General features: G+C 38.5%; 1 protein-coding gene across 3 annotated transcripts in view; it reads left to right on the forward strand.

Annotated features, from left to right (window-relative positions):
- CNTNAP3 (contactin associated protein family member 3) overlaps window positions 1–24,491 on the forward strand; it is a 236,007-nt gene extending 211,516 nt beyond the window's left edge. Inside the window, exons 20-24 of one of the 3 annotated variants that reach the window (XM_024995997.2) lie at window positions 80–213; window positions 1,024–1,111; window positions 18,214–18,444; window positions 18,719–18,790; window positions 23,431–24,491. In XM_024995997.2, the coding sequence (XP_024851765.1) occupies window positions 80–213; window positions 1,024–1,111; window positions 18,214–18,444; window positions 18,719–18,790; window positions 23,431–23,624 (719 nt within the window). In that variant the 3' untranslated portion in view covers window positions 23,625–24,491. Of the gene's footprint in view, window positions 1–79; window positions 214–1,023; window positions 1,112–18,213; window positions 18,445–18,718; window positions 18,791–23,430 lie in introns of those variants that run through there. The other 2 variants (XM_024995998.2, XM_059889290.1) reach the window with 2 other exon arrangements.
- The last annotated feature ends 283 nt before the right edge of the window (window positions 24,492–24,774 follow it).

Below are 24,774 nucleotides of genomic sequence, written 5' to 3' on the forward strand. Positions count from 1 at the left end.
TTAAATGTGTGTTAGGACCTGCATTTCCAGTTTTTATAAAATTCTATTTTAGTTAAAATGTCATTTTTCTCTTCTTTAGGAAGTTTGCAGATCAGGTATAAACTAGACAGACACCGAGAACCTGATGTTTTTAACTTTGGTTTTAAAAATTTGGCTGATGGGCAGCTTCACCATGTGAGGATTAACAGAGAAGCAGCAGTGATGTTTGTAGAGGTAAGGTCGTAAATTCAACAACAGCAACAGTAATCAAAATCATGATGCTCAGAACGTATAACTTAAAGCCAAAATTCGATAAATCCTAATAAAAGAAATACACATTCGGCACTGTCCTTCCATAAGTCTAGGATAGGAAATGTAGTCAAGGTGTTTTATTTCATTTAGCAATGTTAGTTTATCAAGAGACTGTCAAAAGGTTTTATTAATATTTGACCTTTTAAAACACCACACTTTCCTCACTGGTTTCACTTCATTTGATTGGGAAATATTGCCTAGTTTTTCATAGGGACTACTGGAGATATTCCAATGGGAACCTATTCCCACTGGATTACAAAAGAACAAATGCTACTGAAATTTAAACACACAATAAAAAGCAAGATATTGCTTAAAGTGGAACTACATTTTGAAAAACAGTGGAGTCTTTAAATTATGCATTGTCGCTGGGTTTTGAAGAGTAATCTTTTATATTGAATCTGTATGAATAATACATTTTTTTCTGCTCATGTTATAAATTTCCTCTAAATAAGTAAAAACTTTGAGGTTCAAAGTAGCTCTTGCATCTCTTTTGAGCACTGTACCAATTATGATACTTAAATCATGAAGACAAATGTAAGGGAAAAGGATGGAGTGGAGTGGAATTTGAGGTGCTATAGAAGTTGTTTATAAAATACTTTTCTCTTTTAACCTTTATGATAGCTTGAACATATGGATTATTTTTATCATTTTTCTTGGTTTTCCTTTGATTCCCATCCTTTTATCAAAATTGCTTGCCATTTTGATGTTTACATCTTGTGGAACATTTAATAGGTTAACCAGAATGCAAGGAGACAAGTCATCCTGTCTTCAGGGACAGAATTCAATGCTGTCAAGTCCCTTATGTTGGGGACAGTTTTAGGTAAGTGGAAGAAAGAGGGCCCCTCTCCCCCTACCACCCTATGATTGAGATCAGAAGTGTTAAGTTGCAAATGTGGGAAGCATTCATCATGCTGAAAGAAGCTCCTTGACATATTCATGATTTCCCAGTGAGTGACAATCAAGGTAGAAGCTTGCACTCTTGTCTGAGTGCACATATAATCACGACTAAGTGCTGCTTGTGAGTTAAACAGGAGCGTTCCTTGAAAACTGCCTCCACACTTACCCTCTCACTTAGCAATCAAGCATAATGAAACTTTGCATTTTTCTAACAATTCAGGAAAGACAAAATCAAAGCAGACAGCAAGTTCACAAACTCTTTAGTAATCAGGGGTCAAATGCAGAAATCATTTTAATGATAAATCTAGACTTAGCCTTAAGAAAAAGCTACTCTTAGCAAACAAATAAGATTAGAGCTGTGGCCTGGGCCCTGCCTTGCCTGTGGGCTGAGGTGAAATGTTTTCATTACTCTCAGCTCCTCTTGGAAAATCACACCCTAAATATCCCACAGACGTCTTGTCCTTTATGGCTGCTAGTTATTCTCCATAAAACTGCCAAAGTAAAAGCATACTTTACTATTTAAATGTCAAAACCCTGATGCCTTTTTTCCCCCTTTTCACTGAGAATTACATTGAAATAAAAACAAATATTGAAAGGTATTTCTTTTCTTTTTGATTATTTATAAACTATATTATTTATTGATATTTAAATGTTATCTAGGGGAAATTCTCCATGGCACATTTATTATTCCTTCTCTAGTACTTGTTATTCATATAATTTTGTTTTGTCCTAAATAATCGATGGAAACTTACTAGGTGTTCAGTCATTTATGCATTGATTCTTTTGGTCATTTCTTCTACGCTACATGTATATATAGTACATCACAAACTTGAGAATGTTAGAGAAGGCACATGAATGGATGTTCCAAATATGTTGAGAAGCATAGTAACTTTTAAAACTATCACATCTTTCAAACAGATGGACAATAAAACGATGACTTCTAATTTTTCAGACAGAGGAAATGTTATGAATCCTAGTGCTTTCCAAGGGTGCTCTTGTAAATGGTAATAACAAAAGTGTAAGTTTTAGATACTACAGCCTAACTGTTAAAAAGCCCAGCTGTTAAAATGGCTGATTAAGCCAATGAAGAAGGGTAAGAATATAGTTTTAGCTTGGTATGGTGAATAACAACTTTATGCTGAAGTGGTGATGGTCCTGCACTGTAGTCATCCCTTAAAGGTGGCTATAGAATCTGTCTGGCCTTGATAATGTATTTGATAGACAGGCAGCTTGTGCTGGATATCTTTTCCTGTGGTTCATTGTTCTTCACACTCCCCACATGTGGGATAGTGGTGCTGTAATTAACACAGAAATAAAAATGAAAATATTTGTTTTCCATTGAATGCTGGGAGATGTTTATACCTATCATAGCCTATTGTAGAGGTGAGTATTCCACTCTCTAATGTGTCATTTGGATGTTTACCAGGCACTTCTGACATCTTTGTTTTCATGATATTAGTAGATTTTTTATTCTGTTTAAATAGTGACATAATTTTAAAAGAATGGGAAAGCAAACAAAAACAACCCCCCCCAAAAAAAAGAATTGGAAAAACAATTCAAAAGAATAACTGCTCTCTCAACTTTCGCCCATGAGAATGATAATATATGTTTAAATAGAGATTATGAAATTCCTAAAAGCTCAAAGACCACCTTGAGTTTCAGAGAACAGAGAGATAAAACCCTCTCTTTGGTTGTCAGCCTAACATAATTATTTTTAATATTCAAATGGAGAACAATTTGCTCCCTTTTTATCTGATTTTGAGCTCTACTCTCTGGCCCTATTGATCCTTGGTTTGAGAAAAGTAAGTAATCGATCACCTAAAATGTTTGCAAGGTGCTTCACTGGCAGCTCAGCTGGTAAAGACTCTGCCTGCATCTTGGGAAACCTCGGTTGGATCCCTGGGTCGGGAAAATCCCCTGCAGAAAGGAATGCCTACCCACTCCAGTATTCTTGCTTGGAGAATTCCATGGACAGAGGAGCTTGGCTATAGTCTTGGAGTCACAGAGTCAGACACAACTGAGCAACTAACACTTTCACTTTCAAAGGATGTGCAAGCCTCATAGCTGCATTTCTGTCAAGTGGGTACAAGCTGTGGGTGGAATAATTGTCCTGTCTGCACCTAGATCTGATCCCTCCACTGCTGTAGAGAAGTCTGTGTGTACTCTTTTCCCAGCCCAAAGAACAGATATGGTCAAAACAAACACATCACACACAATTCCATGCCCTCAGTGACTACAGCATCCAACAGGAGAAATGAGGCATGTTCAGAGATGCCCATGTCCCCAAGTAGAAAGTTGCCATCAGTAGGTATGAAATTGACAAAGGAGTATTTTAAAGGCAAATTAAGTTCAAATGTTTGATCTATAAAGAAATAGGCAATAGATTATGGAAATCAACTTAATTACTAAACTGTATTATATGAAAAGGTTCATTTTAATTAAAAAGTAGAACAGGTTTTGTTATATGAATTTTTATTTTCCTGTGATTTAATATATAGAGAACAGTAGCATGGAATTGAAGGTGTTAATGTTTTTATTCAAGGATGATATATTCAAATGCATCTCTCTCAGGCCATAAAAATTAAAGTTGAAACTCAGCAATGACGTTTATAGCCTGAAGCAATTGAATCTAATAAAATTATAAATATTCATTTCATCTGTACCTAGAGGTATGTATCTTGATCAAAGGCTAATAAAACTTTTCATGTTTTGGATAACTTTATCTTCGGATGGCTTCTGTTCTTCTACCACTCTCAAAATCAGTTACTGAGAATAAGACTACAGTTTTGGGTTCGGATTTGGCAAGAAGGTAGAACTTCACTTCGCTAACATAGTAAAATAGACCAACAGATTGGTTAATAAGGAACTGTTAATTTCTCCGGAAAGTTGTCCCACACTATGATGAGATATCTAGTACTTATTTTTTTTTGTGGAGGTATTTTTACAATCTTGTAGAGGAGAAAGTCATTCCAAACATGTTTTAAAAAATCAGGAATTATTAAATTAAAAAGTTTAAAATTACAGCATGAGATTTAATAACATCTATAAAGAAAAATATAAATAAGGTTAAGGGACCAAAAACAATAAAGTGGTCAAAATTTTGTAATACAAAATAATAATTAAAATTCTGTAACACAAGATAATAAAATGTCTTTAACATACATAATTCTCAAAATCATTAAGATTCTGTTTAACGTAAAAGTATATAGCTATTAAAGACAATAGAAAACTATATGTATTTCCATGTACAACATTGACATTAAGTAAAAGAAGCAACATAGAAAGCCCTACATAGAGTGTGACCTCAGTATTTCTTGTTAGCTATTTTGGCTCGTGGATTTATCCATTCTGAAATGTTTGGTGGTTCCTAGTATGTGCTTGTATTTCACTGGACATTTTGAATGCCTCATAGCAAAACACATACTGTACCTGCCCTCAAAGCACTTGTGATATAATACAAAATATAAACAATAAGATAGTGTTTAATGATTAACTAATCTAGTTAGTTATTATTATTGTTTTCCCTAGTGAGTTTTGAAAAATGCTTTGAAAGTGACTTCTGATTAACAGCCCCTACATTCTTTCCATTCTTCAATGATTGTATTAGTAATGACCAATCAGGTTAAGTTTTCCCAGTTACTATAAAATAATTTCAGTATAATCCTACTTTAAGTGTAAATCTTTGAATTTCTAGTGTTTTGTGTAGTTTTGACACTGATAGGACTTATAATCCCAAAGTATGAGAACTTTAAAATACCAAGTAAGGTACCCTAGCATTTTTGCTACTTTTTATTTCTCTAAAGATTTTGTATAATTAATATTCTATTCATTTTGGGTTGTGAGCATTAAAAAAAAAAAAAAAAAACAGCCAAAATAGCAAACCTCAAATATCAAAACAAAACAAACTAAAGATATATCTTCCTGTCTTTTCCTAGGGGAGAATACAGTTCAAATCAATATAGTCATGTGAATAAACTTTAGTAGGCCAATTATCTGAGTGGGAAAAGAAATCCACTGAAGGACTGTATGTGGAAATGGAACTCCATATATGATAATTGGGTAATAAATAATTCATGGAAATTACCTACTGAGATCTGCATGGAGAAACTAGAGTTTAGATATTAAAATTCCCTTGACTTATGTGACATGTATTAGTCTTTCCTATACTCTCCCTAAGAATTTATCTCATTTAGAAGAAATTTATGTAGAAAGACACAAAGAGTTTATAAAATTTCAGGAATATGAATGTAAATGCAAAAATGCTCAGCAAAGTATTAGCAAATCTAATGTAATAATATATAAAAATTATTATATGCCATGACCAAGTAAGATTTCTTCCAAGAATTTAAGGTTGGCACAACAGATAAAAATCAATGTAATTCACTATATTAATAGAGCTAAGGACAAAAAACACATGATCACCTCAGTAGACACAGAAAAAGCATTTGAAAAAAATCCAGTATGCTTTCATAGTAAAAACACTGAACAAACTAGGAATGAAAGGAACTTCCTCATGTGTAAAAAAGGCATCTGCAAACCCACACAGCTATGGTGAAATAATGGAAGTCTTTCCCTAAGATCAGTAATGAGACAAGGATGTCCACTCTTAGAATTTTTGTTCAAAACTGTAGTGCAGATTTGAATGAGGGCTACTAGGCAAGGAAAAGAGCAAAAAATATCCAGATAAAAAAGGAAGTAAAATTATCTGTATTTGTAAAGGACATGATCTCCATGGAAAAAGCTATTAGAACTAATAAATAGTTTTGGCAAAGATACAAGATCAACACACAAGAATTTATTGTATTTCTCTATAGTAGCAATGACTAATACAAGGATAAAATGAATGAAATATAAATTCGATTTACAATAGCATTAAAAAGAAGCAAATACTTTGAAGTAACTTTAACAAAAGAAGTACAAGACATGTACAATGAAACCCATAAAATATTGTTGGAAGGAATTATGCAAGAGTTACATAAATAGAAATATATCTGCATTCATGCATTAAAAGATTCCGTGTTGCTAAGATGGCAGTCATGAACAAAGATAGACCTGCCTCTTGAGAAACCTATATGCAGGTCAGGAAGCAACAGTTAGAACTGGACATGGAACAACAGACTGGTTCCAAATAGGGAAAGGAGTACATCAAGGCTGTATATTGTCACCCTGCTTATTTAACTTATATGCAGAGTACATCATGAGAAATGCTGGGCTGGAAGAAGCACAAGGTGGAATCAAGATTGCCAGGAGAAATATCAATAACCTCAGATATGCAGATGACACCACCCTTATGGCAGAGAGTGAAGAGGAACTAAAGCCTCATAATGAAAGTGAAAGAGGAGAGTGAAAAAGTTGGCTTAAAGCTCAACATTGAGAAAACGAAGATCATGGCATCTGGTCCCATCACTTCATGGCAAATAGATGGGGAAACAGTGGAAACAGTGGCAGACTTTATTTTTGGAGGCTCCAAAATCACTGTAGATGATGATTGCAGCCATGAAATTAAAAGACGCTTACTCCTTGGAAGGAAAGTTATGACCAACCTAGATAGCATATTCAAAAGCAGAGACATTACTTTGCCAACAAAGGTCCATCTAGTCAGGGCTATGGTTTTTCCAGTGGTCATGTATGGATGCGAAAGTTGGACTGTGAAGAAAGCTGAGTATTGAAGAATTGATGCTTTTGAACTGTGGTATTGGAGAAGACTCTTGAGAGTCCTTTGGACTGCAGGGAGATCCAACCAGTCTGTCCTAAAGGAGATCAGTCTTGGGTGGGTGTTCATTGGAAGGACTGATGATAAAGCTGAAACTCCAATACTTTGGCCACCTGATGCGAAGAGTTGACTCATTGGAAAAGACCCTGATGCTGGGAGGGATTGGGGACAGGAGGAGAAGGGGATGACAGAGGATGAGATGGCTGGATGGCATCACCGACTCGATGGACATGAGTTTGGGTGAACTCCAGGAGTTGGTGATGGAGAGGGAGGCCTGGTGTGCCGCAATTCATGGGGTCGCAAAGAGTCAGACACAACTGAGCGACTGAACTGAACTGAACTGAAGACGGCAGTGCTCCCCAAGTTTACCTACAGACTCCTATCCAAATCCAAATGGCCTTTTCTACAGAAATTGAAAAGTTGATTCCAGAATTCACATAGAAATGAGAGGGTTCCAAGTAGCCAAAACAATCTTGAGAGGAAGGATGAAGATGGAGGTCTCATCCTTCATGACTTCAAAACTTAGTACAAGGCCACAGTAATCAAAACTATGTGGTATTGGCTTCAGTGAAAGTGAAAGTCACTCAATCGTGTCCGACTCTTTGCGACCACATAGACTATACAGCCCATGGAATTCTCCAGGCCAGAATATTGGAGTGGGTAGCCTTTCCCTTCTCCAGGGGATCTTCCCAACCCAGGGATCGAATCCAGGTCTCCCGCATTGCAGGCGGATTCTTTACCAGCTGAGCTAAGAGATACATAATGATTAGTGGACTAGATCAACAGTCAAGAAGTAAAGCTATGTATTTATGGTCCACTGACTTTTAACATTGGTGCCAAGGCCATTCAGTAGAGGGAAAAAAAAAAAATAGTCTCTTCGACAAATGGTGCTGGCCCAGCTGGATATCCCCAAGTTTAAAAAGTGAGGTAGGACCCGTACCTAACACCATACACAAAAATTAACTCAAAATGGATGATAGACCTAACTTTGTAGCTAAAATTATAAAATTCTTAGAGCGAAACATAACTGTAAGTCTTTGTAACCTTGGATTAGGCAATGATTTCTTAGAGAAGGTTTTTCAAAAGCCTTGGGTTAGATCAAAGTTTCTCAAAAGCATAAGCAGCAAAGAAAAATATATAAATTGGACCTCATTAAAATTAAAACTTCTGTAATTCAAAGGACACTATCAAGAAAGTAAAAAGACAACCCACAAAATGAGGAAAAATATTTGCCAATCATGTATCTGATAAGAGACTTTTATAGAGAATATATAAAGAACTATAACTAAACAATAAAAAAATAGGTAAACTAGTTTAAAAATGACCAAAGGTTCTGGGTAGACAGTTTTTAAAAGAAGACACACAAATGATGAGCAAAAAATGTTTAGAATAACTAGTCATCAACTAAATGCAAGTCAAAACCACAAGATATCATTTCACGACCTTCCCTGGTGGCTCAGCAGTGAAGAATCCACCTGCAATGCAGGAGACACGGGTTCTGTCCCTTGGTTGGGAAGATCCCCTGGAGGAGGGCTGGTAACCCACTCCAATATTCTTGCATGGAGAATCCCGGGGACAGAGGAGCCTGGTGGGCTACAGTCCATAGGGTCACAAAGACACAGACACAACTGAACCGACTAAGCACGCACACACTGTTTCACACCTAATAAGATGGCTATGATCATAAAGACAGACAGTAACAAGTCTCATAGAGGATATGGAGAAATTGGAACTCTTGTGCATTGCTCATGAGAATGTAAAAGTGTGCAGCTGCTGGGGAAAAACAGTCTGGCAGTTTCCTAAAACTTTAAACACAGTTACCAAGTGACCCAGAAATCCCACTCACAGGTAAATACCCAAAGAAATTGAAAAAATATATATCCACATACAAAAAGTGTACATGAGTCTTCAGAGAAGTGTTATTCATAAGAATTAAAAATTGGAAACAACTCCAGTGTCTATCAACTGAGGAACAAACAAAAGTTGTGTACAATGGAATGCTAGCCCATGAAAAGTAACGAAGTACTCATACATGGGACCATATGGATGAACCTTGAAAACATTACCTAAATGAAAGAAGATAAACACAAAAGATTACATATTGTATGACTTCTTCGATATGAAATGTTCAGAATAGTTAAATCCATAGAAACAGAAAGCAGTTTAGATTTACCAGGGACTGGGGGCAGGTAGGAGTTAGGAGTGACCACTAATATGTACAGGATTTCTTTGGGGGTTATAGATTCTGCAGTTACATACTGGGAATAGTTTTATAACTGTAAAAAACCCACTGAACTGTACACTTTAAAAGGGTGAAATTTATGAGATGTGAATTATATCTGAATAATAAAAAATTCATTAGAGATTTATTTCTTTTGCTAATAATGCATTTTCTGCACATGTCCCTGGAGAGTTGGAAACACTGAGTTATAACTGGACATTTCTTCTGTTGTATGAATGAGTTTATTCAAGAATAGGATTTTATGGAAAACAGAGAGGGAAGAACTTGGACCTCTGAATTGGAGTAAGGGTATATCAAGGAGAGGCTACATGAACCTACTCACAATTTAGAGAAGGACTGATGAGCTGAAAGCAGCAAACATGTAGAATGCTGACAATGTTTCTTTGTTATGTGAAAGACTACTCAAATGTTATTACAGGAAGAGTCTTTTTCATTTACTAAAGACTATTCTTCCAATTGGGCTTCCCAGGGAGGCTCAGTGCTAAAGAATCCACCTGCCAAACAGGAGATGAGGGTTCTATCCTTGCGCTGGGAAGATCCCCTGGAGCAGGAAATGACAACCCACTCCAGTTTTCTTGCTAGGAAAATCCATGGACAAAGGAGCCTGGTGGGCTGTAGTCCATGGTGTCGCAAAGAGTCAGACACGAGTCAGTGACTAAACAACAATTATTCCAGGAAATACCTTCTGGGAGTGCTTGTTAAAGTGCTCGGAGTTTCAAATCACCCCTGATTTCTTCCCGGGTATTGGCTGCAAGTGCCAGCGATAGTTTGGTGTGGTGGAAGTGGGGTGCAGGGAAGGGAGAATAAGTCACTTGTTGCTGACTCTGAAAATCAGGTCCCTCCAATGATGAATTGTTCAAAAGACAGACTGAAAATTCTACTTAGCATCATTTTCTAATCATGTCATTTATTTAGAATAAAGTATGTTCACTTTTGTTTCATCAAGTCCAAAATAAATAGCAGCTTGATATTTATATTCAGTTTAGCCAATTCCATTTGCCAAAATGTTTTTTTAACATTTGTTGCATGTAGTCATGGTTCACTAGCTTTTTTGCTTGATAGTCTTTTGTTGCATGAATATACCAGTTTATTTATTCTCATATTAATGTGAAGCTGAATTACTTCCAGTTTGGGCCTGTTAATCTTCGGTATCAGCTTCATAATTTAGCAGTTACTCCAAAGATTACTCATACTTGATTTATTACATTCTACTTTGAATGTACACTTCCCAAACTACATAAAAACCTTATTTTTATTCCCATTTTACTTCCTCTTCCACCCTTTTTGCCATTGTTGTCATGTACTTCACTTATGGATATTATTTTTTACTTAAGATATTATTACTGCTGTTGTTTCAACAGTCAGTATTCACTTAACTATGTATTTACACTTTCTGATGCTCTTCATTGCTTCCTGCAATTCTATGGACAACTCATTTTTCCTGATACTTGCTTGCAGATGAGAGCCTTAGGGAATCTTGGAAATACTGTTTTTGCTATTCCACTGTTTACTACCAGTGCCTTTCAGAAGCACTGCTCATTGTGGGTAGCAGAAAGCTCTTCACACACACCTCAATTCTTTGCTCCTTCCCTTCCTTGTGGACCTTTCATCAACATGCTTGTTCCTCACAAAACCAGAAATCATCTCTTGTGTTAGAATGCATGGCCTTGGCAATATATTTTAAAGGCAACACTAGCAACACCTGAGACAGTTGAGAATGTTTATGTCCTGAATTGTTGGAAATCTGATACTGCCCTCAAGATTTTGTACCATAGACATTTTTTAAGAGAAAAAATAGATTAAATCTGTTTTCATTCAAAGTGATTTAAGGGGGTTTACTCAAAATTACAGTGGAAATGAACTTTATTCTCAGCCCTTATCACACTCTTTCCTAAACTTTTCTTGGCTTCATATTCACACTCAAACCACTTTCCTGTCCCCTCCTTACCCTACCTTGAAGGTGCACCTGTTTTGCCCTTACTTCTTGTTGATGCCTGTGTTCTCAAGCTAAGGGTTGATCAAACATTTTCATCCTAATATGTAAATTTTTAATATGCATTAAGTTTTGCCTAAGGTTTCCTCCACTTTTTTTTTCTTTGCACTTTAAAGGGAAGATTTTTGAGCCAAAAGGAAGGATCCTTAAGGATGGGATTTCAGGAGTCAGCTAATAGGGAACACAGATTCACACTGTGTTTCTAAGCACAGTTCTGTTAATTTGAATGCTGACTTTGTGTAGACATAGGACTGTAAGACTTGTTTCTACTCTCAATTCAACATACTTGTACCCCTAAACCCAGGATCTGTAGGGCCAGCCCAGCAGGCAGAAGAGGGCAGGCAAGTGTGAATAAGAGAGCAGAGGTGAGGATTTGCCCCCTGGACTGGAGGAGGACATTGGAGAAGGAAATGGCAACCCACTCCAGTACTCTTGCCTAGAGAATTCCATGGACAGAGGAGCCTGGTGGGCTGCTGTCCATGGGGTCGCACAGAGTCAGACATGACTGAAGTGACGTAGCAGCAGCAGCAGCTGGAGGAGGACATAGCAGAGTCTTGGGTGGTGTGTGAAGCCTGTGGATCCTGGGGAAAGCTTGCCTTTCAGAGAACTCAAGACTTCCATAGGGAAGGTCAAAATTGCTCCACATGATGATCCCCATTCTCTCTGCTCCTTCTGAAGCTGATAAAGGGCTGGATCATTGGGTCATATCCTTCTTACCATGGTGAAGGCAAGGGTGAGAGACCTTTTCCTATGCTTCGTAAGAAGTCAGACAGTCTGCCTGCAGGTCTGCTGCTGACTACAGGGGCAGAGAAGTGGCCCTGTCCAGAGTGTCAGGACTTGTATATCGTATAACATCTCCAGCCATGGAGTTCCAACAAGCCATCCCAATAAATATATAAGTAAATGATGATGCCACCAGTAAGAGAATCTAAAAGTAAGAGTGGGGATGGGGCAAAAAGAAAAAACAACAAATAAAATTTCCACATCAATTTAGAGCTATTGAAGAAGACAGAAAACTAGGATAAAACTGGGCACTCAAGGATATTTTAATACAATCACACATACAGATACAAACATAAACTCTGGGAGTTAATATGACTTTTCAAAATGTCACTGGATGATCTAAAGAAGAGAATCATCACTGATTTTCCTTAAAAGTGACATGGAGTATCATGCCATAAGCAAAAAGATTAAGAAGCAGAAATTAGGAGGGAAAATAAAAGGGACTTGGAAGTTAGATCTAAAACACTTAGTATGAATAATTGGAGATCCAAAAAGAGAATTAAAAGCAAAGACAAAGATTATGTATTAAAAAATTTCTCTTAACCAAAGGAAAAGCTGAGTTGCATATTGAAAGGACTTATTCATCCTAATGAGAATAGACACACGTTTGCAGAAGTTCTGGGAAAAGCCCTGAATTACAAAACCATAGAGAAAAGTCTTCCAAACGTTTCAGGCAGAAGTTGCTGCAATAAAAATAATAGTATTGGTATCAGCATCCAATTTTTCATTTGCAACAACAGAATAAAAATGATATAATGATATAGCTATACTGCTAAGAAGAATGATTGAAGCTCAAGCATCTACTATATAATTTATCTGACAAGGTTATAAAAGGTATTTTGGATAACAAGGAAAGATTGAGATTAAATATTAATCAAGCATCCCATCTGAAGAATATACTAGAGAATTACTCCAATCAAAAAAAAAAAAAAGAATCAAAACCATGACACATAATTAAAGCTACATGATTAATGATAGGCTTTTCAGATACATACAAATCCCCCATACATATTCACATTCTCAAATCCACACACACACATATGTATATATAAATAAAGTATCTTGAAATATGGGAAAATATAAAGCAATATAATATACTACTGATGTTTCTTTCTTTAGTAATAACACTATTTATAGATATGAACGGAGAAGGCAATGGCACCCCACTCCAGTACTCTTGCCTGGAAAATCCCATGGATGGAGGAGCTTGGTGGGCTGCAGTCCATGGGGTCGCTAAGAGTCGGACAGGACTGAGCGACTTCACTTTCACTTTTCACTTTCATGCATTGGAGAAGGAAAGGGCAACCCACTCCAGTGTTCTTGCCTGGAGAATCCCAGGGACGGGGGAGCCTGGTGGGTTGCTGTCTATGGGGTCGCACAGAGTCGGACACGACTGAAGTGACTTAGTAGTAGTAGTATAGATATGAAGCCAGGTTATCTTTAAAAAAATAAATTCCACAAAATTGATCTAACTCATTATGATATATGTCTGTCCTGGGTTCCTTCTGTTATCCTTGCCTGGTAGAGCTCAGGTCAAAACTTTGACCAGAAAAGCTAGTAATGTCTAGTTGCTCTTTTTGTCCAACAGCTAAAGCTTTTATTTTACCTGTAATTTTTTTCCAGTATTTTAACCTTGCAAAAGTCCTGGGTTACACAAGCAAAGGTGTCTTCCTTTAAGAAACAGATACTGTCTGAATGCAAAATTTAAAAAATAAAGTCATCTTTCAAGTACTGTTTTAATTGATAATCCTTTAGTGGGGTTGTTTCAAGCTCATTTTACTTCAGTGTACTTAGGAATCTACCTAAAATTCCACATGCATAAAGCTATTTGATATTTCACATAATCAAGTTGGCCAATATAGCTATGTGTGTCAGAGAGATGTTTATGATGATTCAGTTCAGTTCAGTCACTCAGTCGTGTCTGACTCTTTGCGACCCCATGAACCGCAGCACGCCAGGCCTCCCTGTCCATCACCAACTCCCGGAGTTCACTCAGACTCATGTCCATCGAGTCAGTGATGCCATCTAACAATGCAAATGCATGCCCCTTGAGTTTAGGTCTTTTTAGAGGTCTTTTCCATAGCAAACATTATTTTTGCAACTTTAAACTCATAAACAAAATTGTGTAAGCCCAAATAGTTCCCAGTGAGTTTGCTGAAAATCTCAAAGTTAGACCATTTTTCTTGAAGGTACAGCTCTTTGTCAAGCCAGGAGAAATAAAGATACAAAATTTATCTCATTATGAAATGAAGTTTAATAGGAGAAAAAGTAACAACCTGTAATAAGATTCAAGAAATCCACCCCATGAGTTTGTAGGGGAGACAATGCTTGACCTCTTTTCTCTTAAGATCTATGACTGGGCCTGAGAATTATATTTACTTAAGATATATTAACAGGAGAAAAACATAAAGATTTGTAAATGTACATGTGGCCCCCATAGGAAACTGAAGACCCAAAAAGCAGGTAGGCCCAAGTATTTATATACTAATTTGAACAAAGAGTGGTGATTGTGAAAAAGTAAGTAAAATGCATGAGTAGAGTGAAGGAAGGTATTGTTTTAACAATCTGTTAACAACGTTTGTAGGTACAGATTTCTCTGGGCTGGATTGCTTATCTCTGGTCATAAGAATGCATTTTCCTTCCTGGTACAGAGAGGGCAGCTTTTCCATGGGAATTTTATCTGCTGCTTTCAAGAAGAAAAATGGACATCAGTGTCCTTCTACCTGCTGTTTTCAAGTAAATAACCCTTATGCCAAAGTGGCATATTTGGGAGTGGCATATTTTTTCACCCTTCAAAAGAAGCTTCAGAGTATGTTGGTTACCTTTAATGACAATAAGGACGTGTTTAGTTACCATGACATTTGGTAAAACTCAGTGGCATAAGACGTCAGCCAACTATGGGCATGCATCCTCAGCTGAAGTCAGTGCAAGTCATCTTTTATCACAAGCTGCTGGTGGTGGTGTTGTTCAGTTGCTCAGTTGTGTCTGATTCTTTGTGACCCTGTGGACTGCAGCACACCAGGATTCTCTGTCCTTCACCATCTCCTGGAGTTTGCTCAAACTCAGGTCCGTTGAGTCAGTGATGCCATCCAACCATCTCATCCTCTGTTATCCCCTTCTTCTACCTTCGGTCTTTCCCAGAATCACAAGGAGGGACCTCTGAATTTCTCAGACCATACCTTGAGAGGGCCACATTTAAAAAATTTCAACAGCCAGACTGTCCACAGAAGGGTGGTAATAGGACTAAATTTATTCTTTGATTATAAAGTATATATTGCATATGTCCTATGTAACAGACACTAAGCTAAGTGCAGGGGAAGACAAGAATAAAACACACTGTCCACCAGGAGCTTCCACATGTTGCATGAGAGAGATGGATGAGCTAAGGACAGTGACCTTCTGTAACTGATGCACCAGATAAAGCTAGCTGACAAAGCTTGCTGGCAGCGAGGTTATATTCCTGGCTTCAGAATTCAAATGCTCCTATTCAAAAGTTCTCTCCAACTGCTTACTAGTGGTATAGCATGAAGCAAGTCATTAAATCCTGCTCTAAATGCTCACTTTATTTTTATGATAACAACAGCCCTTTATTTTTCAGTGTCTAGCATGTATGTACTGGATGATATGTGTCCCATAAAGGCTATTTATTATTATTTATATTCATCAGGAAATAGAGATAAAAGAGCAGTGCTCCTCAAAAACTCAAACTCAACAGAAATAAAGGTTGTCCTCTTGAGAGTTTATCTAAAACATCATGATAGATTAGATCAGTGCTCAGATCCTCAGGGTGAACTTAAAGGCTGATTATTATGCCAGCCCCCTGGAGGAGGGCACGACAACCACTCCAGTATTCTTGCCTGGAAAATCCCATGGACAGAGGAGCCTAGTGAGCTACAGTCCATGGGGTCACAAAGAGTAGGACCTTTGTCACAAAGAGTAAGACCTAAGTCATGACTGAAGTGACTTAGCATGCATGCATTATGCCAGCTAAAAAGCTTAGAGAATATATACACATAATCTATGGCAGGTACATGCATTCATTAAAGAAGAAAGAATAATATAATGATCCCACTTACTTGTCCCTTAGTTCAGTTCAGTTCAGTCACTCAGTCGTGTCCAATTCTTTGCACCCCATGAATCGCAGCATGCCAGGCCTCCCTGTCCATCACCAACTCCCGGAGTCCACCAAAACTCATGTCCATTGAGTTGGTGATGCCATCCAGCCATCTCATCCTCTGTTGTCCCCTTCTCCTTCTGCCCCCAATCCCTCCCACCATCAGGGTCTTTTCCAATGAGTCAATTCTTCGCATCAGGTGGCCAAAGTATTGGAGTTTCAGCCTCAGCATCAGTCCTTTCAATGAACACCCAGGACTGGTCTCCTTTAGGATGGACTGGTTGGATCTCCTTGCAGTCCAAGGGACTCACAAGAGTCTTCTCCAGCACCACAGTTCAAAAGCATCAATTCTTCGGTGCTCAGCTTTCTTTACAGTCCAACTCTCACATCCATACATGACCACTGGAAAAACCATAGCCTTGACTAGACGGACCTCTGTTGGCAAAGAAATGTCTCTGCTTTTGAATATGCTATCTAGGTTGGTCATAACTTTCCTTCCAAGGAGTAAGCGTCTTTTAATTTCATGGCTGCAGTCACCACCTGCAGTGATTTTGGAGCCCAGAAACATAAAGTCTGACATCGTTTCCACTGTTTCCCCATCTATTTCCCATGAAGTGATGGGACCAGATTCTATGATCTTCGTTTTCTGAATGTTGAGCCTTAAGCCAACTTTTCACTCTCCTCTTTCACTTTCATCAAGAGGCTTTTTAGTTCCTCTTCACTTTCTGCCATAAGGGTGGTATCATCTGCATATCTGAGGTTATTGGTATTTCTCCTGGCAATCTTGATTCCAGCTTGTGCTTTTTCCAGCCCAGCATTTCTGATGATGCACTCTGCATATAAGTTAAATAAGCAGGGTGACAATATACAGCCTTGACATACTTCTTTTCCTATTTGGAACCAGTGTTAATTTAACTTCAAATAGGAATAAAAGTACTCAGGGTGGTTTGAGCATTAAGAAATAACCTCTATAAATCACTTAACACAATGTCCAGACTATGGGAGTCATTTGGTAAATTCTTGGTAACTGATTGTTTGAAAAAGAAGGGACTCTGAACCTTTCTATACATGATGAAGCAGGAAGGAGTTTGACAGCAGATGCCAAAGTTGCCTCATACTGACGTGGTTTCCTCTGTGGGTGACGCAAACTCTTCCTTCCCTGATTGACACATTTAAACTTGAAGTCTACAACTAAGGGGCCTTGGGTCAGACTTCGTGCCCACTGAGCGAGTGCACTGCGGGATGCAGGCATCACTGAAACGAAGGTATTGATGCTCTGCTCTCCTATGTCAATCGCGGCTCTTCTTTAGGTCATAATAACCAACCTCTGTCAGTTTGGGGTGAGAACGGGGATCAGGATGGGGTTGGTGAGGGCAAGCCTTTATTTATAGAGTAGGGACAGAGATCACCCTTGTGAAGAGGGGAAAAGAAAGTGGGGTGTGGAGTTCCCAGGACAGCAGTTGTGGGTAAGGAGATGCCCTCATTGTGAGCCTCAGAACAGTCAGCAAGACTAAAATATTAATTAGGAGGTAACTTCAGAAGGAGTTCCCAGAACTCTGCTGCTGCTGCTGCTAAGTCGCTTCAGTCGTGTCCGACTCTGTGCGACCCCATAGACAGCAGCCCACCAGGCTCCCCCATCCCTGGGATTCTCCAGGCAAGAACACTGGAGTGGGTTGCCATTTCCTTCTCCAGTGCATGAAAGTGAAAAGTGAAAGTGAAGTCGCTCAGTCGTGTCCCACTCTTAGCGACCCCATGGACTGCAGCCCACCAGGCTCCTCCGTCCATGGGATTTTCCAGGCAAGAGTACTGGAGTGGGCTGCCATTCCCAGAACTCTGCCGTCCCCCAACTCATGAGATCTAGGTCACTAACCATCTAGAATACTGGTCACAAATCCCGTTCAAAATATTTTGAAAACTGCATTGGTGGAGGAGGATTTCATTAGCCCGTTAACAGTGACTGCATCCAAGGAAGCTTTAATTTTTTCCCACAGGGAGTGAACAACCAACCGCAGGGCATCAACCAAGGCCTCTCTGCCATGGGCTGTGGATCTTTTTCTAAGGAAGAAAGGAGGAAGGGCTTGGTGGGAGGCTCAGTTCATCACTGCTGCGCAGAGGCGGGCTGGTCTGGCGTCCCCGCCAGCCATGAGTCCTAACGGTGTGTCCTGCTTCTTTGTCCGCAGAGCCCCTCGGCGCGGACCCGGACACGCTGCGGGCCGGCGCGCGCGGCTTCACGGGCTGCCTTTCTGCGGTACGCTTCGGGCCTGCAGTCCCTCTGAAGGCGGCGCTGCGCTCTGGCGGCCATTCTCAGGTCACCGTCCGGGGACACGTGGCCACCGCGTCCCGCTGCGCGGATGGGGCGAGGCCCGGAGCCCCAGCGCGGGAGGCGACCCGCCCTCTCGCAGGCGGTGCAGGTGTGTGGCTCGCTCCCTCCGGTCTTCCACTCCATCTCCATCCCCGTACAACTGCACTCGTTTCACATGCCAGCAAGATTATGCTCAGAATCTCCATGCCAGAGGTTTCCCAAAGTCCTCAATTCATTTTCTCACTACTCTGGTCTTTCCATTCTTGGTTCTTCGTTTCAAATTCGTTTCTGTCACTGAATTATCTGCTCCTCTTTCAAATGTGTGTGGATTTCTCAAAACTCCTCCTTTCCACTCTCTGTCATTCTCCCTTTTTCTACTGTAGGTCGTTCTGGACCAACGGATGAGGGACGGCCCTTAGTTAATGCGGACAGAAGTGACTCCGCGGTCATCGGAGGTAATGGGGCCGCAAATGACCTCTTCCTTGGTTCTGCTGTCACTGTTAGCAAAGTCCAAAAATATCTGAGAATCCGTAATGACCGTGAGGTCAATGGCAGACCACGTACATTTGCTAATGTTCTTGATGTAACTGTACCGAACTCAGCTCCTTTGAAAAAGCTTTGTAGAAGGAACTGATGGCTCCTCTTTTTTTAAAGGATGGTTGCCCAATCTATAATAATAAGAGGTTTTTCACTTGAAAATAGTCATTAGTTTCTCTCGGAATGTATGCATATTTAAGACACATTTACTTTTACTTCTTTGATTTAAAATAGCCAGAGGTCAGCCCCTTAGCCCAGAACACTTAAAAATAAGATTAAAAATAAAACATAAAGCAACATTGACATATATACACTAGCTGTGTGTAAAACAGCTAGTGGAAGGCTGCCGATTCACCTTGTTGTATAATAGAAACTAACACAACATTGCAAAACAATTCTCTAAATTTAAAAAGAAAATAAATTTTATTTAAAATAAAAAATGCAACATTTATTGGGAGAAGCACCTAGATTATACAAATTGTCATTTACCTGAACATAAAGATGTAAAACTGTATCTAGCATCAAGCTTATCTTTGGGCAGAGAGATGGGTAGCTATCTAGATAGATAGATAGATATAGATATCCATTAAATAAATCATTCATATATATATATATATAGATATATATATGAAGAAGTAAAAGTAATTGCATTTTAAATATCTTCTGTTATATCCCCTGAAACAAAACTTATCCAGGTAGGACTCAAAAATTAATATTCAATTCTCCCTCCTTATCATTCAAAGAACATTTTAATTTGTTTAATTAGATTATGGAAATGTAGGTCAGTTGCAAACTCTGCTTGGTGAGTAGAAGTAAACTACTCTCCATTCTTTGCTACCTCAAAGTGAGGTAATTACTCCTAGAGCTGGGTGATTGGACTGGGTTAGGCCAGCTATATACCTGCTCAGATTGGATCTGCCTGCATTTATTAAGATACCAGGTTTCTCCAGACAACTAGTGAAATATTCAGACATTTTAAAGTGCTGATCAAATCTATATAAGAATGTCATTATTTCCATTTCTGTATCAATTACTTTTATTTTTGTAATGAGTGAGGAATATGACCTCCATCTTGTAACTCCAAAAACAAATAAAAACTATAAATATTATTTATAATGCATATCCAAAAGGAATAACTTTCTTGTTAAAATTTAAATTAAGTCTTAATCCTAAATCATTCTGATTTATTATTAATGAGAAAACTTCACTATAATGTCAAAGTTAAGTGAAAATAAATCAACTTAAATGTGATTAATATTTACAAAGTAGGAACCAAAGTTCAAAATTTTGCAGATTATAATAGTTGGTGCCCTTTTATTAAAGAGAACAAAGATAAACGTAAAATTGATGATAGAACAAAGATGTGGTCCTTAGAGTTTTATTGCCTGCGTGTGTGTGTGTGCTCAGTCGTTCAGTCATGTCTGACTTGTTGGGACCCCATGAACTGTAGCTGGCCAGGCTCTTCTGTCCATGGGATTTCCCTGGCAAGAATACTGGAGTGGGTTGCCATTCTCAGGAATTGAATCCATGTCTCCTGTGTCTCCAGCATTGGCAGGCAGATTCTTTACCTCTGAACAGAGTTGTATTGCTTTTGCTAAACATCATTGGCAAGAGGTACAAAGTAAATTACTCTAGTGTCACTCCCCTGAGAAATCCTTTTTGGCTCCTGATACATGGGAGCCAAGCACAGAAGGTCTTAGGGACAGAAGGGTTCAGTTTACTGGACCCTATAATGTACTTGAACCTGCCTTCCATCTGTATGGCAGCTGGTGGCTGTGCAGTTTGTCAGTTACTGAGTACCTAGACCTCCAGTGTATTGTTCCTGAAAGAACTATCAGACTTTTAAAAAATTGTTCATAGACTTCACCTCTGTGTGAAATATTTGATCTGTTTAAAGGATTATCCCAATGGGTGAATTTCTTCATATTCTGCATTTTGCATTTTTATTTTCTCCCCTGTAAACAAAGGAAGCACTAGGAAAGGAGTATTAACCTAATCAACATTTAAACCTGGTAAACCAGAGATCACAGAGGATTTCTTGCCAAGCGATCTATGCTGTGGATGGGCAGATGGATGGATAGAGAAAGATACATACGTGTAGATAGAGACACAGACACAGGCATGAACACTTGTCAAAAACACATTTACACTGGAGTTGCTGATAGGAAGGTTATGGAAGCCATCAGATGCATTCTTCAAATTATCTCAATCTCTTCAGATAGAGGGTGGAGATGGAAGTTATTCTAGGATCCCACCAAACCCCACAAAACAAAAACAAGGTAGAGTTAGAGGTGATCAATCAAACAAAAAATCCTGGATGTATAGGTGGGTCAGTGTAATGGTGACAATCATCGTATAATCAAGTGGTTTGATCACTGTTACTGAGTCAGTGGTCCCTGACACTAAAATTGGACATGATATAGCTCTTAAAACAAATCTCTATGACTAAACATAAAAAGAATTAAAGTAACTCTGTTATTGGTTCTCACATGAGATGGAAAATATATTGAAAGCAATGAATATTCTACTTATGAATAAATATTTAAGAATATTCATAGAGTAATAAATATGCTACCTCTTCTCAGCTAAGGAGTCTGAGTTCCTGATAGCATGTGCTCAGGAATCTTTGTGACCAATTGCACCCAACCAAGCTTCAAGTTTGTTGGGCTCCATCACACTTGCTTAAGTCTGTCCTAGAGTATAATAAAGAAACTTCATTTTGCAATACAAATTTTGATTTACATAGCTAAACACTAACATGTATTTGCTTACATTTATTAATTGGAAATACTAATTAATGGCTGTGCCAATCATCTTAAAACTATATTGACTAGTGAATGTTCCTTTTTGCCTGTTTCAGAATGGATTGGATATTTATTCTTCACTAATGTGGTATAACTTGACTTAACATCCCTATGGCTTAGCTTGATGGTGCATTAAAATAATCCATGAAACTTTCGAAATAATACTAATACCCCAGCCTCCCACCCAAAATTCTGTTATCGTCTACTACGTAGCCAAGGTTGAGAACCACTGGCAAAGTTAATGTCTTCAATACTTAAAACATTTCCAACATGAGAAATGTTTTACTTTCCATATAACTGAATGTTATTAATATTTCTACAGATTTTTATAATATAGTATATTAGTTATCAATTGCTGCATGACAAATCACCTATTTAGCAACTTAACACAACCCATGTGTATTATTCCTCAGTTTCTATGGGTCAGGAGTTTGGACACATTTCAACTAGGTCCTCTGCTTAGGGTCTCACAATCCTGAAATGAATGTGTGTCATTTGGGATCTTGGGCTGGGGTCACATTTGAAGTTTCCACTGGGGATGGAGCCTTTTTCACTTGCATAGATTGTTGGCTGCGTTCAGTGTCTTGCAGCTGTAGCGCTGAGAGCTTCTGAATTTTCACTGGTTCATAGACAAGAGTTCCTTGTCATGTGGTGGTTTCCCAGCATGGCTCTTGCCACCTCATAAGCAGCAGGACGAAGGAGACTCCAACAGTACAGGTGCTACAGTCTTACGTAACGTAATCATGGAATCATGCACAAATAATCAGGTACAGACCGTCAACTTTGTCATATTGTGTTGGTTAGAAGCAAGTCACAAGGGGATCACACAAGAGTGTAGACCCCCAGAGGCAACAATCACTTAAGACTCTTTTGGTCTCATAGACATAGATGAAATATACAGCACATTATTATAGTTCAACTGTATATCAGCATAACCGTTTAATCAATTTTTCATTAAAACACATAGAAATTTGGCCACTTGATGCAAAAAGCTGACTCATTGGAAGAGACTCTGATGCTAGGAAAGATTGAGGTGAAAAGAAAAATGCGGCAGCAGAGGATGAGACTGTTAGATAGCATCATCAACTCAATGGACATAAATTTGAGCTCCCTGGTGACTCAGATGGTAAAGAAGCTGCCTGCAATGCAGGAGACCTGGGTTAGATCCCTGTGTTGGGAAGATCCCCTGGAGGAGGGTATGGCAACCCACTCCAGTATTCTTGCCTGGAGAATCTCCATGAACAGAGGAGCCTGGCAGGCTATACAGTCCATGGGGTCTCAAAGAGTCGGACACAACTGGGTAACTAAGCATACTAGGAGATAGATAAGCCCACTAGAAGGATAGAGGAACCTGGCACACTGCAGTCCATGCTCTCACAAAGAGTCGGTCACAACTTAGCAATTGCAAAACAACAACAACAAAGCATTTAATCACTCTGTAATAGGGCTACACAGTCTATACCTTTTAAAAATAAAAACCTGCTTACTCAGTTAGCCATGCAGGCATGACCTAAGAGGCCTATGGTGTTTCTGCACTTTAGTGTGAAGGCATTAACTGGAATCCAATCAGATATGTCTTTGGAATTAAGGCATAAAATCTCTGTGTCTGAAGTTTGCATGGATTTAGAAGTAAACTTAATGTTATAATATTACTTGGTTTCAAATTTTCTGATGATAAATGGTGCTAGGGTAGATTCTAGTTAAGCTGACATTTACGGTTTATAATCTGACTTTGTATTTTCCCTTCTCTCTAGGTGTGATAGCGGTTGTGATATTTATTTTGCTCTGCATCACTGCCATTGCTATACGCATTTATCAGCAGAGATGGCTATACCAAAAAAATGAAACAAATATTCCAAAAACTGGAGACAATGCTGAAACTGCTCTGAAAAGTGAGATCAACATGCAATGTACAGTCAATGAAAGCCAGAAAGAGTATTTCTTCTGATCTGCTATTGTGATTTACTGATTACTAAGATGATGTGACTTTCTTGCTAAGCCAGGGGCTCCCAGTGGATGAAACCCACCTGTTGTCCTTCTGGGACAGGCAATGGCGGTCCAATGCCATCAGCTTGCTCACAAACAGTCCCTGGAGGCTCTGCTCAGTGCTCCTTCCTGATCCATTTGTGTAACAGTGACTTTGGTGTGCTCGTTAATCACTGATTGGCAGTTTCTGACTGTTCTGACTTGATCTTCTAAAAGGCAAATGTATTTTACATAATTACATTGGGTTTTAAGTGAGAAGAAGGATTCAAGCTGTGGCCATACTCTTTTAAAAATACAACATGGAAGTTTACCAACATTGGACTCTAATGTTTTGTGTTACATGGAAACCTACAGTAAGCTTCCTTTATCAATCACTTGCTGACATTTTTAAACCAGGAAGTGCTTCTCAGATGGCCTTCAGCTGCATTTCCATATTCCTGTGAACCAGAGCCCATTGGCCAAACACCTGAGAAAACATTTTTTGGCTGATTGTTTTTCCTTTTGTGTCTTTTAAATCAATTTTGATATATTTTAACAATGAAATGAGTGTTGAATATCAGCTATGAAATTCTACTATTAAGTTCAGATGTGAAACAGAGAATTCATGGGTAGAAAAATGTGTAAAGGATTTTAATCTGTGATAATTTGCTTATTTTCTTTGTGATTTGTCATTATATTCTTTGTAAATTGTAATAAGGATCACCTAGTAATCTCACAGAAATGTTTATTTTCTAACTAAATTTGTGCCCATGTATAAATTCCATATTTAACACTGGAAATGTATCCATCCACATCTGAATGAAATATAATCCTAATTTTGTTTTCTTTATGTATGTGATGGTTAGGTCACTTTTCTTTGCAGTTCTGTGATTTTTTTTTTTTTTTTTCTGGAGGTTATAACAACTCTTTGCTTTTCCTGTGACTATGTGTTCATTTATTAGGGAATAAGTCACATTTTAAACTAAATCTCTCCATTTCCCTTTCTAAATTTTGAGCTTATCTAGGCAAAACATTCCTTGAGTTACCTTCTAACCTACCTACTATTTGGAATATTAGTGGAAGAATGCTTATGCTAAGGGAAAATGCAAGCTATACGATCTGAACTAACTCTG

The sequence above is a fragment of the Bos taurus genome, chromosome 8 (assembly GCF_002263795.3).
Source record: "Bos taurus isolate L1 Dominette 01449 registration number 42190680 breed Hereford chromosome 8, ARS-UCD2.0, whole genome shotgun sequence".
Lineage (NCBI taxonomy): Eukaryota > Metazoa > Chordata > Mammalia > Artiodactyla > Bovidae > Bos > Bos taurus.